Genomic DNA, 18689 nt, shown 5'->3' on the forward strand with positions numbered 1-18689 from the left:
CAATTTTAGGTGACCTACAACATGGTGAAAACTATTTGATAAAAAAAATTGCACTTACCCCATCCTAGGGATCTGAAACCACACAATAAAACAACAAAAAAGCTTCTGCCTATATGATGAAATTACACTTTAATGACTTTAAGCTACATTTTTAACTATTTTTTGTTGAGAAAAAAACAAAAGAACACACCCAATGGACGCCCAAATAAAAAGGAATAAGCAATGGCGACGATCGATGATGCGAAGGTGGGTGATGGCAAGGAAGGAAAGAAAATCGATAATAATAATGACAATTATGACAGAAGTTGGCCCTCGATGCCGTCTAACCGAACTAAATATCTTAGGTTAAGGTTTAAAACTTGATGATCAATTTAGGCTACCTTTCAAACACTCTTTTAATATTCATTTCTCTATGCTCTTACTTTACCTCTGAATTGAGGACAAAAATAATATTGAAAAAGCAAGCACACTAACAATATAGAGTAAGCGGCTACCAGAGGGATTTTCAATTATTTGCTGCAATGCGGTCTGAATGTAAGATTTTGGCCAGACGAGATTATAACAACTATTTAATCAACACTGAAAGCAATATTACTGATAACCCTAAAAAGTTCTGGTCATTTGTTAACCAGCAAAGAAAATCTCACAATCTAGAGTTCATAAAATGAGAGAATATGCCGGTGACGTAAAATGCGCACAAACCCACTTTAAACCAAAAAATCAATAATGGGGAGGCCCCATATTTCCCTGATTATTTTTACTTGACCGTGAATACATGCATCTCTCTCTTTCACATCTGCTAGAATTCTACGCTTCTACGCTTAACGATAGCCAGCTTAGATGCGCGAAGTCTGACGTCACCGGCATATTCTCTTATTTTATGGACTCTACCTACCTGTATGTTTTATAATAACAAAAGTGCAGATAATAGTAAAGATATAGCTGATTTATTCGCTAATTTTTTTTCTAATGTTTATTGCAACAGTAATGTAAGAACTCCCAATTTTAGTTTAGAGAATAGGCTTGATTTTTCTATTTGTGATATTGGCTTGTCTGAGGTATTTGATAAACTCTCTAAATTACCTAATAAACTTTCCTGTGGACCTGATAAGATACCTGAGTACATGTTAAGCAGACTTAAATATAGTATATCACTTCCTTTGTTTTTGTTGTTTAATAGATCTATATCAGAGGGTGAGCTTCCAAATATATGGAAATTAAGCTATATAATCCCTGTGTATAAGTCTGGTGAAAGGGATTGCATTGAGAACTATAGAAGCATCTCAAGGCAGTCTGCTATTCCCAAGATTTTGAATGATATTATATGTGATCAGCTTAGGTGGGCGTGCAAGGGGGTGTTTGATGAGAGGCAGCATGGGTTCATTAGTGGTAGATCTACCTCTACTAATCTTGTTTTATATGAGGTTGCCTTGCTGGAGGCCTTCGAGAATGGTTATCAAGTGGATTCAATTTATACTGACTTCTCGAAGGCCTTCGACAGGGTCAATCATGAGTTATTACTAGCAAAACTTAGTTCCCTTGGCTTTAGTGAAAGATCTCTAACGTGGTTTAGAAGCATGCTGCTGGGTCGTGAGCAGCGTGTTAGGATTGGAGATTCTGAATCTGGAAGTATCTTGGTGACTTCTGGAGTTCCTCAAGGGGGACGCTGTTCCCCATTGCTTTTTGATTTATTTCTGACTGACCTTGTAACGTGTTTAACTGACTGTGATTATTTAGCATATGCAGATGATTTGAAACTTTTCCGTGTTATTAAGTCACAGCGGGACTCTGATATCTTACAACACAATCTTACTTCTTTTGTAAAGTGGGCTAATATGAATGATCTCTCTTTAAATATAAATAAGTGCTACTCAATTGGATTCTCTAGACCTTAAAATAAAATGAATAATATATACACTATTGATGACATAGTACTTAGTTCTGTTGACTCAATAAAGGATTTAGGAGTAGTCTTTGATACTCAGCTCAAATTTGGGGAACACTGTGATCTTGTGGAGGGGAAGGCCTCTCAGATATTAGGTTTTGTTTTACGAACTTGTCGTGACATGTCTATATCTACTTTGAAGATACTTTATTGTTCATTAGTTAGAAGTCATTTAGAGTATGCCTCGATCATTTGGTCTCCTTTTTATAATTGTCACAAAATGCAACTTGAAAGAGTCCAAAAGAGGTTTACTTGGTACTGTTCCTACAAGTTGAATATGCAGGATAACCTACTTGACATGGAGGCAATATTGGGACTTCAATCGTTGAAATCTAGAAGGATTCAAAGTGACCTCAGCTTTATGTATAAGGTTATTCATGGGCTTATTGATTGCCCTGCTCTCATCAACAGCTTTAATTTAAAGGTCCCTGCACGCACCCTAAGGAGACATGAACTGTTTGCTTTACCAATCTGTCACTCCAACTATTCTTTACATTCTCCAATCTGTCGTAGTCTTGCCTATTTAAACTCTCACCCTGAACTTGATCCATTTGCAAGCTCACTCTCTGGATTTATTGGTCAACTGGGTCAAATATTTTAATTTATTGTGTTCTTATTGTGTTTATTTCTGGTGTATATGTTTTGAAGACTGTCTAATTATGTTCGTGATAGTACTTTTATTATGTTAATTATACATCTTTTACTTTATTTAATATTGTAACCAAAGCTTTTGTAAAATGAGGTTTCCCGTATATTGATTGAATAAATGAATAAATAATAGTGAAAAAAAAACCTTTCAAGTAAATATTAAACTAACTCACCTAAGAGTGTAAAATGTCCTACGTCCAATACATTTTATTTTAACTTTCTAATCTCTCGTTCCTGAGATAAAATTCCAATCCAATTTTGAGTGCAAGAGAGAAAGATAAATCAATGGGATTTATTTATACTCATGGGTTCTTATGGAAAGTACTAGAAGGAGTAATCGGATATGCAAGTGCGATACCTCACTTTAAAGATTCCAGATGTCCGATTTACGTGAAATTTGAAACACATTCATATTTCCGATGACAATGCAATTTAGTGCTATCACAATTACAAAAAACAAAATGGCGGATCCAAAATGGCGAACTTTAAAACCAAAACTTGTCTGGGCGACTGTAAAAACATGATTTTCGTTTCTGAATCTCTAGCTAAGTTCCACCACATAAAAATTTGATGAGTAAACTTATTTTGGGCAAGACTGTACCTGTCGAATGCACACTTTTTATTTATGGAAATATAAAATAAAGGCACTTTAAAATTAAAGTTACCTGTCAAATTGTTTATTTTTCGACGATTTTGACTCAATGTTTTTAATGTAAATAAATTATAAACTATTTTACTTCCAGAATGTCCCTCCATTCACATCAATTGCCGTTAAAGAAACGGAAACTTAATACTGTAAAAAATGAAAACGGAGGGGGTAAGAAGTAAATTGAACCCTAATATGTATTATGCAAAAGTTGATAGTTTACGACATACTTAATTTTTTCTGTTTTTCTTCAAAATGTAGACCTTAGTGGTTTAAAAGGCAGTTTCCAGAAAATCCGCTGTATATTTTTTTAACTTTTTAGGCAAAATACATGCTCAACACAATAGTGTTACGTTTGTAATGGCAAAAGTCCCGCAAATAGTTGTAACCATAGGTAAATTCTCGATGCAAAGTGTAATTTTTTTTTCTTAAATAAAATACTACACTTTCTAGTGGATATTTTTTGAAAAAAAAATTATGCTACATTCTTCAAAATTTACGTAAAACTTTCTTATTATCTAAGCTAACTCATAGGCTATAAATACTACCAAAAATTTTAACAGAATTTTGAATTTTTATTATTAATAGTAAGAACCCACTTGAAAAATGCCAAGTTGGATTTACTTTTATGGTATTTAAGTACTATAGCAACAATTTGTTTTTTTAATTTTATTGTTAAAAATTTGATGTGTAGATAGTCTGACAGCAATAATTGTTGTGGAAAGTAGTTAAACTACGAGTTTCGAGTTTATTTTTCTCGTGTTTTCAAAGAAGGTATTCTATTGGTTTCTGCGCTATGGCCACGTTTACTAACACTGAATATGCAGATATTATGTTTGTTTATGGGTTTTGCAATGGTAATGCCGCGGAGTCTCGCCGAGAATACCAACGTCGCTTTCCAAACCGCCGCATTCCAAATGTCCGTGTTTTTGCTTCGACCTACCAGGCTATCGCTGAAACTGGATCCGTAAAACCAAGAAGAGGTGACGCTGGCGCTCCTCGCGTATCTATCGAGCAGAAGATGAGGAGGAAATATTAAGACATTTTGAAGACGATCCAACCATATCCACTAATGCCGTAGCGCAGCAAACAGGATCATCGCAATGGAAAGTTTGGTCCACGATTCGGCAAATGGGAAGCCATCCTTACCATTATACGCCTGTTTAAGGAATGGAAGAAGGGGACCCGATAAGAAGGGTAGAATTCTGCAGATTTATTATATGTAAATTCTGATGCAGACAATAGAACTTTTTTAACCGACATTTTGTGGACGGACGAGTCAAAGTTTAGTCATGAGGGCATTACAAATTTTCATAACCTTCATTTTTGGGCCGAAGAAAATCCCCGTTTAACAAGAGAAACCAGTTTTCAAAGAAAGTTTTCTGTAAATGTGTGGATGGGACTTATTGGCCGGGATGTAATAGGACCACATTTTTTCCCAGACCATTTAAACGGGGATATTTATGAAAATTTTTTACGACATGACCTACAAGATCTTTTTGACGATATTCCTCTCGCCGTTAGAGGACGAATGATATTTCAACATGACGGCTATCCAGCTTATTTTCGGCGGTCAGTTCGACAGTTCCTGGATGAACGTTTCCCGAATCGTTGGATTGGTAGGTCAGGTCCAATAGCTTGCCCTGACTTAACCCCGCTTGATTATAGCATATGGGGTCAAATGAAAGCACTGGTTTATGCAACCCCAATAATTACCCGGGAAGATCTTATCCAAAGAATAACCAACGCTGCCCAGCAGATCAGGAATACAATAACAACTAGAACAACAAAGACTGAAATGAGAGACGCTGCCGAGCCTGTATTCGCAATAGAGGCTCTCATTTTGAACAAGATTTGTGAAGGTAAATACTGATAAATGCGTTACTTTACAATTTATAATTAAAAAAAAAACCATGTCACCTAACTTTTAAGCATTTGTATCCTGTGAGCTAGCTTAGGTAATAAGGAAGTTTTAAGAAAATTTTGAAGAATGTAGCATAATTTTTTTTCAAAAAATATCAACTAGAAAGTGTAGTATTTTATTTAAGAAAAAAAATTACACTTTGCATCGAGAATTTACCTATGGTTACAACTATTTACGGGACTTTTGCCATTACAAACGTAACACTATTGTGTTGAGCATGTATTTTGCCTAAAAAGTTAAAAAAATATACAGCGGATTTTCTGGAAACTGCCTTTTAAACCACTAAGGTCTACATTTTGAAGAAAAACAGAAAAAATTAAATATGTCGAAAACTATCAACTTTTGCATAATACATATTAGGGTTCAATTTACTTCTTACCCCCTCCGCTATCACATCTCCAAAGGAATGTATCGAATTACCAGTAACCCTGTATAAATATTAAATAAAGACTAGACACACTTCCAATATCAAATTTACGTCCAAGTAAGCAATATAATATTTTCTCACAATTTTACCAACCCTTAAAAGTTCTTAAGGCTTACGTGGCAACCGAGTAACAACCACCATGCGGCATCCTCCACGCAGCAGGATGACGTCACATTAGAACAGAGCGTCGCGTGCTAATTACTACAATGGACGGCTGCCGCCGCCGTCGCGACGTCGGTAGTAACGAAATCGACGTCGAAGACGACGCTAACAAAAAAAAACTCTCTTGTGAAATTTTTGACAATGTTATCAAAATGCAGACCGCGTAATTAAAAAAAAAAAATTTTAAGTCTCCTCACGCGTGCACGCCTTTCGTCAACCTTATGTTATCTAATTGGCGATTGTGATATTATTGGCATAAATAATATTTTACATTTTTAATTAGATTGATACTGTGTTTTTTTTCGTCAGTTTTGTTATGAAGAAGCGGAGAATCGCGAGCAGTGGTGATTTGTTGTGATTTTTTTTTTAAACCATGTACAAAATTAACCAAACTACTTTGTTCGGCATTGATGAGAAACTTTTAGGAATGGAGATGGAAAGAAATATTAGGGATCTTGCTAGTAAGTACAAAATTATTTATTTTTCTTAGATATTTAAATAGGTTTAAGACCAGGCATCACCCTTTGCGTTGCGTGCTCTTTATACAAAAATTAACCTAAAGTTTCTATGTCATGAGTACAGAAATGCTTCTTAGAAGAGCTAGTCTCGTTAAAATATTATTAAAATATTAACCCTTTAAAATTTTGTGACATACGCACTTCGCGAATGCCAGAGTTCTACTAACATAGATTAATACTTCTGAGATAGGAAACCTCCATCTCACCGTCAATTGAATGTTGTCTCCATAAAGTCCTTCGTTTATCTGCACTTTTTCTATTAGCCTAATATAATTTCTGAAAGACCCATAACTTTCCTAATAGATACAGAAATTTGGGATTCAGAAATTAAACAAAAAAAATGAAAAAAATGTATTACTATATTATTATAAAAAGAGATTATAGCATAAAATTCACAAGTTATACAATAAATATAGACAGTTATACACGCTTTTTAAAACATTTATTTAATTAATCGAGGAATTACCTCCTACTCAATTTAGCATTAACTTAATTCACAAATTAGCAACGAAAGAAGCAATAGGTAAAAATTATAGCAGCAGAAACCAAAAATTAAATATTTACAAAAGGTATAAATAAAAAGCAAGTATAGCAAAAACTTTATAAGTTATACAATTAAAATTAACAATTATACACACTCGTTTAAACATTTAGTAAATTGGTCAAAATTTCACAATTTATACACCTAAAACTTAAATTAATTAGGAATTCTGTTGTATGAAGAGCAAAGTTTGCAGCGGAGTATTTATACAGGGTGTTGCAAAAGGTTATATTAAATATTAAATGTATAAATGGCAATATTAATAAAATTAATTAAAATAAGGCAAATTTATTAAATTGGCTAAAAAAGAATTATCTAAAAGTATATACTCAATTCACTAGTAATGTGGAAAATGCCCTCAAACTGTGTGGTAAAAAAATAATGAAAAAAATTAAACTAAAAATCATGTACACAAAATTATGCAGTTAGACATATTTAAAATGTGGTAAGAGAAAACTTTTCTATCAAACTTTCAAGACTCATGATCAAAAAAAGAATTACAGAAGGTTATCCTAGTACTAAATTGTGGGAAAAGCAGTATAGGGCAGATAAAACTCCTAAACGACATAGACCCGATCAACAATTTTTAATCAGAAAGTAATAGCCCTATATTAATACTAATGTAACGTCGATATAGTCGCATTAGACCATCACTCGCCGCATTTAATTTTTTACTGGATAGAGCGGTAGTAATTTTTTACTAGATTAGAGCGGCTATAGTATAATGCTTTGTTTTACAGATTTTTTCATATTCTAGTTTTTCTTTTTGCTTGTTATTTGGTTATAGACTTAAGTAGTAATAATAAAATTTTTATAATATGTTAAAGGTTGGACACTTAAATGTTAGATCGTTGCTGAACTCATTCGATGATATAAAAAACCACATATCTAATTACAGTTATGATATTTTTGCCATTACTGAGACCTGGTTGTCTAATAATATTGCTAATAATTCCATAAATATTGATGGTTATCTGCTAATCAGACAAGACAGACCTTCACGAGGGGGAGGAGTGGCTGTTTATATAAAAAGTTTCCTAAAATATAAATTATGTATAAATCAAACATTAAATTTTCTGGAGCATATCTGGATTAAGGTTCTTGTTAATGGCTCGAGTCTTTTGATAGGGGTAATATACAGGCCACCCAATACCAATTGTAATAAGTTCTTTGCTTGCTTTGAGGATACTCTTTTACAGTTTTTTAGGACTACCGATAAAATATTGTGCTTGGGTGATTTTAATATTGATTTCTTGGATGACTGTTCTGCAAACACCAGTACCTTAAATAATATTTTACACACTTTTAATCTAAGTCAATATGTTTCTGAGCCAACTAGATTGACTAAAAAAACCCAAAGTATTATAGATTTAATCTGTTTTGATAGTGATTTTAAAATTAATACTGAGGTAGAAGATCTTATTATTTCGGATCATCTTCTCACAAGATGTAACATTCCTTTTCAAAATGAGGCTCCACCGAGCTCGACAGTGGTTTATAGAAATTTAAAAAAAATTAATTTGGCTGAATTTCAAATGGATTTAGAAATGATCGCTTGGAATGATATTTATAACTTAGATACAGTTGATAAAAAAGTTAATTTTATTACGTCAAAATTAACAACCCTACTTAATGCACATGCTCCTCTTAAAACTAGAAAAACAAACAATAAAAAACCATACTGCCCGTGGTTCACGGATAATTTGAAATTATTAAAAAAGTTAAGGACTGATGCACTTAATCGCTTTCGTCATTCACGTTTGCCAGAACATTGGGAATACCATAAACAGCTTCGGAATACATTTACATCAGCATTTCGAGCTGAAAAAAAAACATATTTAAATATCTAAATATTAAAATCTAAATAAAATTTCAAACTGTAATGCAAAAGAAAAATGGGCGGAATTAAAAAAAGTTAGCATCATAAATAAAAAAATAAATACAATACCAGATCAGCTAAGAAATCTTAATGAAATCAACACGCAATTTGTCAATGCAGCTAACTCTACTATTTCTCCAAAACCTGAACTCTTGGATTTTTATAAAAAAAACAAAAAAACAAATAAGGAATTTAATTTTACTCAGGTTACTGAGGAAACTATTTCTAATATTATACTTAACATGAAGTCAACTGCATCTGGAAGTGACAATATTAATAGCACTTTTTTAATATTATGCTGCCCCTTTGTTATACCTTACCTGACCCACTTAATAAATTGTTGTTTACGAGATTCAGTTTTTCCAAGTGATTGGAAATTTGCTATAGTGGTTCCGCTTCCTAAAGTGAGTAATCCTGAGACCTATAGTCAACTTAGATCCATTTCTATTTTACCATCTATGTCTAAAATTCTGGAAAAGGTTATGGCGTCCCAAATTTCAGGCTTCGTGTGGTCCAACAACCTTTTGCCAGAAAAACAATCAGGATTTCGCCGTGGTCACAGCTGTACGACAGCACTTGCGGATGTTACGGATCAACTCACTGGTGCACAAGACGAGAGTAAGGCAAGCGTATTGGTGCTCCTGGATTATTCTCGTGCTTTTGATATGCTAAATTATGATATTTTACTAGCCATATTATCTTATTGTGGTTTTGGTGTTAATGCCCAAGCTTTGGTTAAGTCGTTTTTAAGTAAAAGGACGCAAAGAGTAACGCTTGATAGTACATTTTCCAAACTTATGTCTATTTTTGCTGGTGTTCCTCAGGGAAGTGTCTTGGGCCCTCTTCTTTTCACCATTTATACGTCTAATTTTATAGCATCCTTAAAGTTTTCTAAATATCATTTTTACGCCGATGACACACAATTACTATACTCGTTTAAGCCGGAGGATGCTGTAGAGGCAAATTTTAGACTAAACATAGATCTTAAAACTCTTAATGTACTATCGGAAGATCATTTATTAAAATTAAATCCACACAAGTCAGTGGCTTTACTTTTCTGCAGTGAAAGACTTCGAGAAATAATTTATAATAAATTAAGACTCACTATTGGGCAGTGTAATATCTCTTTTAGAAACTCTTCAAAGAACCTAGGTTTGATAATTGATAATAAACTTAAATTTGATGAACATATAACTTCATGTATTAAAAAATCTTACTCAGCCCTGAAATCCCTTGTTCCCCACCGACATTCTTTAGAAAGGAAAACAAAAATAGAATTGTGTGAAGCACTTGTGTTGTCACATTTTAATTTTGCTGATAGCGTTTATGGGCCCTATTTGGACACAACTCAGGCTGAAAGAGTGCAGAAAGTACAAAACTCTTGTATACGATTTATATGCGGCATTAAACGAAGGCAGCGTGTATCACATAAGCTCAGGGAACTTAATTGGCTTTCTATGTACAATAGAAGAATATTGCACTCGGCTTGCTTTTTTTATAACATTGTTAAATATAAATGTCCTATTTATCTTAATAAGAAAGTAGTATACCGTACGGATATCCATAATCTTAATATACGAAGAAAACATATTTTTACAATCCCAAGACACAATGAAGAGTCTTTCAAAAAGGGATTTTCATATAACATAGCCTCCACCCTTAATAAATTCAAAATTAATACATTTAATTTTTCTGTTGTGTATTTAAAAAATAAAATCAGGCAGCAACTCCTTTAGCAAATTTAGATTTTTATCATTGAGTTTAGCAGATCTAGGGTAGATGTAGATAATAATATTATTATTCGTCCACATTGTTAGTTTGGTTTAATGTAAGTCTTTTTTCCTACTTTATATATAATTGGGTTACTGGCAAGAATTGAGGAATTATTGTGAAGGTTATTTGAGTGCTATAATGAAAAGTGTATAGCAATGCATGGGCTTTAACAGCCCCTTCCTTGGGAGGGATGCTGAATAAAAAGCCTTTTGTTCCAGTATTATATGTATGTAAATATTATAAACTATGTAAATGTTATGGAACAATAAAATGATTTATTATTATTATTATTATTATTATTATATAGTTATTGGTCCAGCACGTTCCCTTTTTATGGTATTACTTTCGCCCCAATTGTGGGATAAGAATAATGCCAATATTTTTATAGGACCCAACCCGAAGAACCTATAAAGGCAATTTTGAACAAAAAGAAATATCTTTCCTAAAAAAAATAGGATCTTGTAAAATAATACAGAATTTTTACAATAATACAATACATTGTACAATAATACATAAAGATAATGAAACACCTCTTTAAAAGTTATTGGACATTGTTTTACAAATAGGTGTAAACTATAAGTTTATAAGTAAATTTAACATTTTTTTTGAACATAATTATCCTTTCGAGGATATGTGCCTAAAAATAGCAACTAGAGTATCGTTGATTATAGATTTTTTTTTCTTGAAATTAGTGAAAATATGCCGGGTACTCCATTTAAAATAAAAAAATTAAGGTAATTTTCCGTTAAACCGAAAGTGAAAAAAAGTAAATACGTCAAAAAAATTACTTTTACGTAACATATCTTTATACCTAACTTGATTTATTTTGCTTGAAAAATAACGAAGTTATTAAGTGTTTTTATTGTCCTGGACGACCCGGTATGTAAGTCTAACAGTAAGTTCTTATTCTGTTAAGAAGGTATTATTTTCGAAGACTTAAATGATTTTTTTATGGTAAAAATAAATCTATTAATTCTATATTTATTTTAGATCAACACCGAAAAAAAACTTTGTTAACAATTACTGAAACATAAACTTCCTCAATCGAAAATACCGTTTAAATAGGCCAATCACACGATTTGATTTTTTCACTTTCATTCTGAACTTTCATTGATCATTCATTTTGAACTTTCATTGATCAAATTTTGCGAACACATCATCTTAATAAAATTGTTTTGTTCTCTAAAATATTTTGCACAAAATTTAGTTCAGTAGTTCAATGTTCAAAAAAAGCATTAAACTATATTGTAAATATTGCATAAGAACTGAGTAAAAAATTGTAAAAACTTTGAATCGCATATAGACATTGACGACATGGTAATTGCCTTAGTAGGTATTGCAATAAACTTTTTTAGTGAAAATGGAACGTGCAAATATAAACGATAAAAGTGAGAAATTAATGTTAAATCTGCTCTTTTATAGTGACTCACACGGTTGGTGTAATTAATGTTCTAATGATAGGAAAATTGGGAGCTACTAACCTTTTTATTACGTTATATGTCACTTCCTCTTAATATTAAAAATAATAGAACTTTCTTTTCCTCTTCGACCACATTGCCCATCAATAACTTCCAAGTGAAAGGATTAATCAATTAGTCTATGAGATTGATCAATGATTAATCTATAGAGACTATTAATGCCAATTGAAATAAGATTATTGAGGCTCCGCATCACGGCCATGCGAAAATATCATTTTAAGGGTTTAGAAATCCGGGTATAATTTGAAAACCGTTAGACTTTTTGACTCAATTTTTTTTTTATTTTATGGATAAAGGATCAACACATGTCTGTAATTATATGAAAGTCTGAGGATATGCCTAGAAATATATAAATTTGTTAATCAAATATTGTTGATATTCAAACGCCATTTAAGAGTAATTATAAATTTTAAATTAAGTTTAAACATAATTATAGACATCGACCAAACCTTTGTCTAAAGGCTAGTCAAATTTAAAAAAAAAAGTTAAACCACTGCTGAAATATTCGCGGATTTCGAGAGCCTTTCTAGTACTTTTTACTAGCAGCGACGTGGCGGCCTCTGCTGATTATACAGTGCTTTTCTTTGAAGTCCCCCCCCCCATTTATTTTTTGAACGGGTCAAAAAAAATTTTTGAAACTTGGCATAAGTAAATTGGTCTATAGATACTATTTTTCACTGTAAACTAGGTAGTTGTAAATTCCAAGATGGCGGCTGGGCGACATCTTGAGAAAAAATTTTAAATAGAAAGGGGGGTCGTGTGGTACCTCATTTTAAAAATCTCAATGAGTACTTTATAACCCTGAAATATTAGACCCATATCTTAACTCGTTTCAAAATGGCGGCCTAATAAAAAAGTATTTTTTTTTATTTTAACGTTTTACATTTTTATGATTTTTGAATAGGTAAAAATCAGTGTACGAAAATAAATGCGTCACTATTTTATTTTGACATAAAAACGACAGTTCTAAATGTCAAAATAACACATAAGCGCCATCTTGAATAAATGCATTAAATAGAAATCTTGTGTTACCTCATTTAAAAGGTTTTATTGAGTACTTTTAATATTTATTACATGGACTCGGTGGACTCCGTTTTGACCTGTCTAAAAGTAACAGCCAAAAAAATACACTATTGCGATTTTATTAACGTTTTTAATAATAATATACAAATAATTTATAATTTTTGAATTTTGGATTTAAAGATTAACTTTTTGGTTTCTAAAGACTTACTTCTATTTAAAATTTTTTCTCAAGATGTCGCCCAGCAGCCATCTTGGAATTTACAACTACCTAGTTTACAGTGAAAAATAGTATCTATAGACCAATTTACTTATGCCAAGTTTCAAAAAATTTTTTTGACCCGTTCAAAAAATAAATGGGGGGGGGGACTTCAAAGAAAAGCACTGTATGAGTACTTGATACTTGATAAGATGGGTGGTTTTCAGGTTCGTATTCTAAATATTTTATTTAAATTTAAATATAAGAGTCATATTGGAATCAGATCTATATGTTAGTAAAGGTATATTTGAATCAACTAGGTACCCACTATTTTTTAAGGAAAAAGTTGTGCTCGTGTTTTGATTAATCATTATGACTTTATGAAAATGGCAGTAAATTAATTTAATAAATGTATTAAATTAATTAATTACGGTAAGAATAAAAATTCAGGTTACTAAAGCCTATTAAATTAAATCAACACTATTATTAAAATAGCCTAAAAAATACAGGATTATTATTATTCCAGTTTTCTATCAATCTCTCTTAAATTCCAAATTTCTTGGATGGTAAAAATTATACGAATTTAAGGGTTTTTTTCTCTATTTGGCCATTCTTAAAAAGGAAGTGATTTGAAAAAAAGGAACTTATTGTAGTGATTAGGAATATTTAGGAATGGAATAATATACGGGGTGACAATTTAAAAACTTGAAATGACCATTTATATTGGGAACGAAAAACTGGAATAAAAAAACGCTCAAAACGGTTTCTATAATACGAAGGGGGAACAAAAAGAAGCATATTATCCCACCCTTATCTGCACCCCTCGGACAGGGTGAGATACACCCCTAAAATCTTAAATAGAAAGGGGGGTCGAATAATAGATCATCTTGAAGCTTTTGAAAAATGCTTTTCAATGATACCATAGAAAGCCATATTTCAGGAAATTGATGTCACTCGACTCCCCTTTCTATTTTAGATTTTAGGGGTGTATGTCACCCTGTCCAAGGGGTTGCAGATAAGGGTGGGATAATATGCTTGTTTTGTTCCTCTTTCGTTTTATAGAAACTCATTTGGGCGTTTTTTTATTCCAGTTTTTCGTTCCTAATATATGGTTTTATTTATTTTTTCGTTCCTAATATATGGCCATTTTAAGTTTTTAAATTGTCACCCTGAATATGTGATAATTTATTATATTTTATTGAGAAAGGGAACTTGCTTTTTAGTTAAAATCACTATTTAATAGTTTGTGTGGATCTACTGTGTATCGCAATTAGGTGGTTCGCCCTTGTTTATTTTTTTGTTTCTTTTTTTGTGACAATGGTTCGAAAATTGCTTTAAATGATACCACTAACAATACTTTTCTGTTTATTTTGGTAGAAAATAACATTTGAAGAACAACATTCTTGCGTGTTTTTGATATCTATATTCTTACAAAATTAATACCCACATCATGCTTCTTTTAAATATTTGACTTTTAATCTAGGTAAAAAAATAAAAACTATAAGTTGGCATACAATGTTCTCTTTGACTGTTCACAATTTTTTTTTCATACCTACCTACCTACTTGCTTGACTCCATTGCTATACCTTCTTCTTATTTTAATATCCAATTCAAATAGATACTTTGAATAAGAGTTTTTATGGTAAATTTTTTCGATTTGGTATAATTGTAAAATGTGATGATAATGAAAATAAAGACCAATAACACATAAATCAAACAAAAGAAGACATTTATTACAAAATATACAAAGTTGGCTACATATAAAAAAAAACTTATACAATCGTATATTCTTTTAGGGAAATATTGCTAACATGCATATTTCTATTTTTGCGAGGATCTACAAGCTCAGGTAAATAACATATCGAATAGAATAGTTAATTTCTTTTTCACATAGTTAATTTCTTTTTCACATTTTCGCAGAATACATCGTTTTTTAAAATAATTTCCTTCTTAATGCCCAAAGGTGTCCAAACTGCAAAGCAGCAGTAGGATCTCCCAGTTACCAACAATTGGCCTTGTATTTGGTAAAACCATTTGTGGTTTTTATTAATTTCTCCGTTTTTCTTTCAAAATGATATTTTTAATGAGATTTTTAGCACTAAAGGGGCATTTGATTTCAACAATCCCCTTCTTCCCAATAAGGCCATCGGGAGTCGCTGCCAAGAATGAAATATTTTCGCTTACAAATAAGCCACATATCTTCACATCAATTAATGTTTCTAAAACATTGATTGCCCGTTTTTCATTTTGTTTGCCCCACTCAATGCTAGCAGAATGAATTGTTTTTGGGTACAGAAGTTGTTCCACGAGCTTTTTTGTATCGCCGTTGCTTCTGGCACTAAATTTAGAGCAAATCGCATAGTAATTTGATGCCGTAAGACGCTTTCTTCGCTCTAAGTGCCACAAATCAGATTGGCTCTGTTCCTTTGTGAGCTTTTCAATAAATTTGATTTCTTCTGCATTTTTTTAAAACTAGCTAGAAAATCTTCTTTTGACATTGATCACCGTAACTGCTATCAAGTCCAGACTTCTCTTTGGCTTGGAATACAGCTGTATAAACATTTTTCTCTAGTTGAGTTGATCTAAATAAACAAAACAATATTTGATCAAATAAATTTGTTTTTTTTATTTATTAGTACCAGATAAACCCAACCAGGGCCCAACCCAACTATCATTTGAAAATATCTAGGTAGCTTGTCCCTCATAATCGTCTAAAAAGAAACCAGAGCTCTATTACACAACACACGCTCTATTTTAATTAAATAAAATTCCGGAAATATATTTCCTGCTTTTTTTATTGGTTCTTCTCTAAATGAGCAATGCGCACGTCATAATTCTGCCAACATAGTGCTTTGGTGCGGATCGTACTTTTTTTTATTTCTTACCAAAGAGCAATGGTAATTTAAACGGACATTAAAAATTATAATTATACAAACAAAAAACATTGTAATTACATATATACTTACAATCTGTCCTTTTTTCAGACCTGGACGTTTTCTAACTGAATTTAACCTAAGTCGGCCTTTAAATCCTTTTCTTTTAGCATCCATATTTTACAAGTATTTTAAAAAAAAATACTAGTGAAAACACAGGAACACTTTTCAGTTTTTCAGGATGTAACCACCAAAATAAAATGCAAAAAATGATCGCAACGAAACCACACGGCTACATCCCGAAACTATCACGCACTAAACAAAAAAAAACCCAAAATGCATATATAATAGCAATATTAGGTAGTAATGCAGGTATATAATAATTATACTTGCATAACCTGCACCAAATTTATGTAGGCCAACCCTGAAATTACATCGGATCCCGGCGTAAGAGGATGACTGAAATTTTATCAACCGTTCTAAAATAGACATTTATTATTACCGCGTCTCTCACCGCTGCCCCTCAGCTGTGTGGCTGGAAGATAGGTAGCGGAGCCTTAATCGGTAGATGATTTTATTGCCATTGCTCTGGCAACCTCGGTACAAGTTTAGACAATTAAGATTTGACAGCTAATACTTTTTTTAATCCAAAACAAAACAAAGCCAGCCCAAACTTTTATTATTTACCTTATGAGCGTGGCAGATGCTGACAGATGCTGAGAGACGGATCACAGCTTATGTGCACGTAATGGTCTACGTATCTAGTCTAACTGCTCTTGACGTAAAACGAACACTATAATAAATATTGCAAAAATCAATACACTCGACACTTACACTAAATCATCTTAGTAATAATCGAAATTTATATAACCTAGAAGAATTCGTACACCACTACGTTCTAAATTGTCTGCAAGGGTCTATTAAATCAAGTGCATGCAAGAGAATACATAATTTTACGCATGGGATGAAAATAACGAGCAATTTTAGCATTTAAATTTGCATAATACATATGTATAAGTGGACTCGGAGTTTACAGAGTCTACAGAGTATCTCATTGTTCTACAGAAATTCTGGTTTGCTTCGTGACATTGATTATAATAATATATATTATGTATTACACTGATATAAAAATTAAAGAAACAAAGAGTGACTTAAGAAACGCCAAATAGAGACTTTCAACCCAAATGGACTTTCATAATGCTAACAAGCCACAATATTGTTTCTTCAGTGTTACCTGTTTATTTCATTACATATGAATAATTATTAATTTATTTTTTTTTAAATAAACTTTGTAATGATCGCATGTTACGTCATTGCGCTCAGTACAACGTTGATAAGCGCCTGACTTTGATGGGAGCAACTGTATTACTTGCAATAAAATTTCGCAAAATATTACGAGAAACTTCAGGCATTTCTAAATTTTTTTCTGAATTAGGCTTTACATATATCAGTGTACAATCCACATAGAATCCTAATTTCAAAATATATATTATGGTATGTATTGCATGATTAAAAAAAAAAAAAATTGCAAAATGTAAAATATGAACTCTGATAAAAGGAGAAAAATATAAATACTATACAAAATTAAAATTAAAACTCTTAAGAATAACCTTCACAAAAATTAATTATTTAAACAAAAGGCTCAAGCAGACATTCTTTGGGTAAGCAATAAGTTAACCTGTCATAAAAGCCATTTCTTACTTCCAAAAGAGTTTATGGTGAAATTTCTTGGCACATTTAACGATTTTCGCTCGCTCTAAATTTTTTGACCTACTAAATTCGTCCTTGTAAATGGTCCCTTAAGATAGCCCCAAAAACAAAAGTCATTTGTGCATAAATCTGGAGATCTAGATGATCAATTAATATCGCCAGTGCCTCTAATAAGACGGTTAGGAAAAGTATTAAAAATTCTTTTAACATAACCGCATTATGACCAGCCGTCTTATTTTTGGCCGTTTAAAGATCCATCAATAAAAAATGGCCCTATATTATGGTCGCCTAAAATACCAGCCCAAATATTCAATTTTTGAGACCAATATCGTACAATAAAAGAATTCTGAAACTGAAAAAAAGTTTTGTATTAAAATAGAATATTTTGTAAAAATGTATTTTTATTTGCTTTTTACATCATATTTTCATAATATTCCATTATTTGCCCAAGGTATTTGGGAAATATCTCCTGAGTTTTGGAATATTTGGAACATTTGTACCGATGTTTTTGCAAATACTGGTAACAGATTTATGATCTCAAGCTTTCGATAAAAGGTTTTTGCACTTTAGTGTGGTATTTATGACGATCTTGAAAACAAAAGGATGTCTTGAAATTTAAAAGCACATTTAAAATATTTTTTTTCGCACGAAATCCCTACATTGTACTTCCAAATTGCCTCCATAAAATAATAATAATAATTTGACCTTTTTCAAAAGGAGTGCGAGAGGGTAAAATTTAACAGTGCAGCATGCAGTCATACAGCATAATGAGGAATGCCGATATTATTATTGTATTCTGTCAAAAGGCTGGCAGTATACATTACTTATACAGGGTGTCCCGGTTCATGTGGGAAATCTCTCGGATCCAGGTAGAACATTGAAAAATAATACCGAACGTTCCTATAAAAAAAATTCCTACAGGCCTTCTTTACGAAGATACAGCTTC

The 18689-nt window shown here is 32.0% G+C and overlaps 1 protein-coding gene across 3 annotated transcripts in view; it reads left to right on the forward strand.

Moving 5' to 3' along the window:
- Window positions 1-5801: 5801 nt before the first annotated feature.
- LOC126739457 (uncharacterized) overlaps window positions 5802-18689 on the forward strand; it is a 125679-nt gene continuing 112791 nt past the window's right edge. Inside the window, exon 1 of one of the 3 annotated variants that reach the window (XM_050445140.1) lies at window positions 5802-6213. In XM_050445140.1, the coding sequence (XP_050301097.1) occupies window positions 6126-6213 (88 nt within the window). In that variant the 5' untranslated portion in view covers window positions 5802-6125. The remainder of the gene's footprint in view (window positions 6214-18689) is intronic. The other 2 variants (XM_050445141.1, XM_050445142.1) reach the window with 2 other exon arrangements.

This window comes from Anthonomus grandis, chromosome 8 (genome assembly GCF_022605725.1).
Source record: "Anthonomus grandis grandis chromosome 8, icAntGran1.3, whole genome shotgun sequence".
Classification (NCBI taxonomy): domain Eukaryota; kingdom Metazoa; phylum Arthropoda; class Insecta; order Coleoptera; family Curculionidae; genus Anthonomus; species Anthonomus grandis.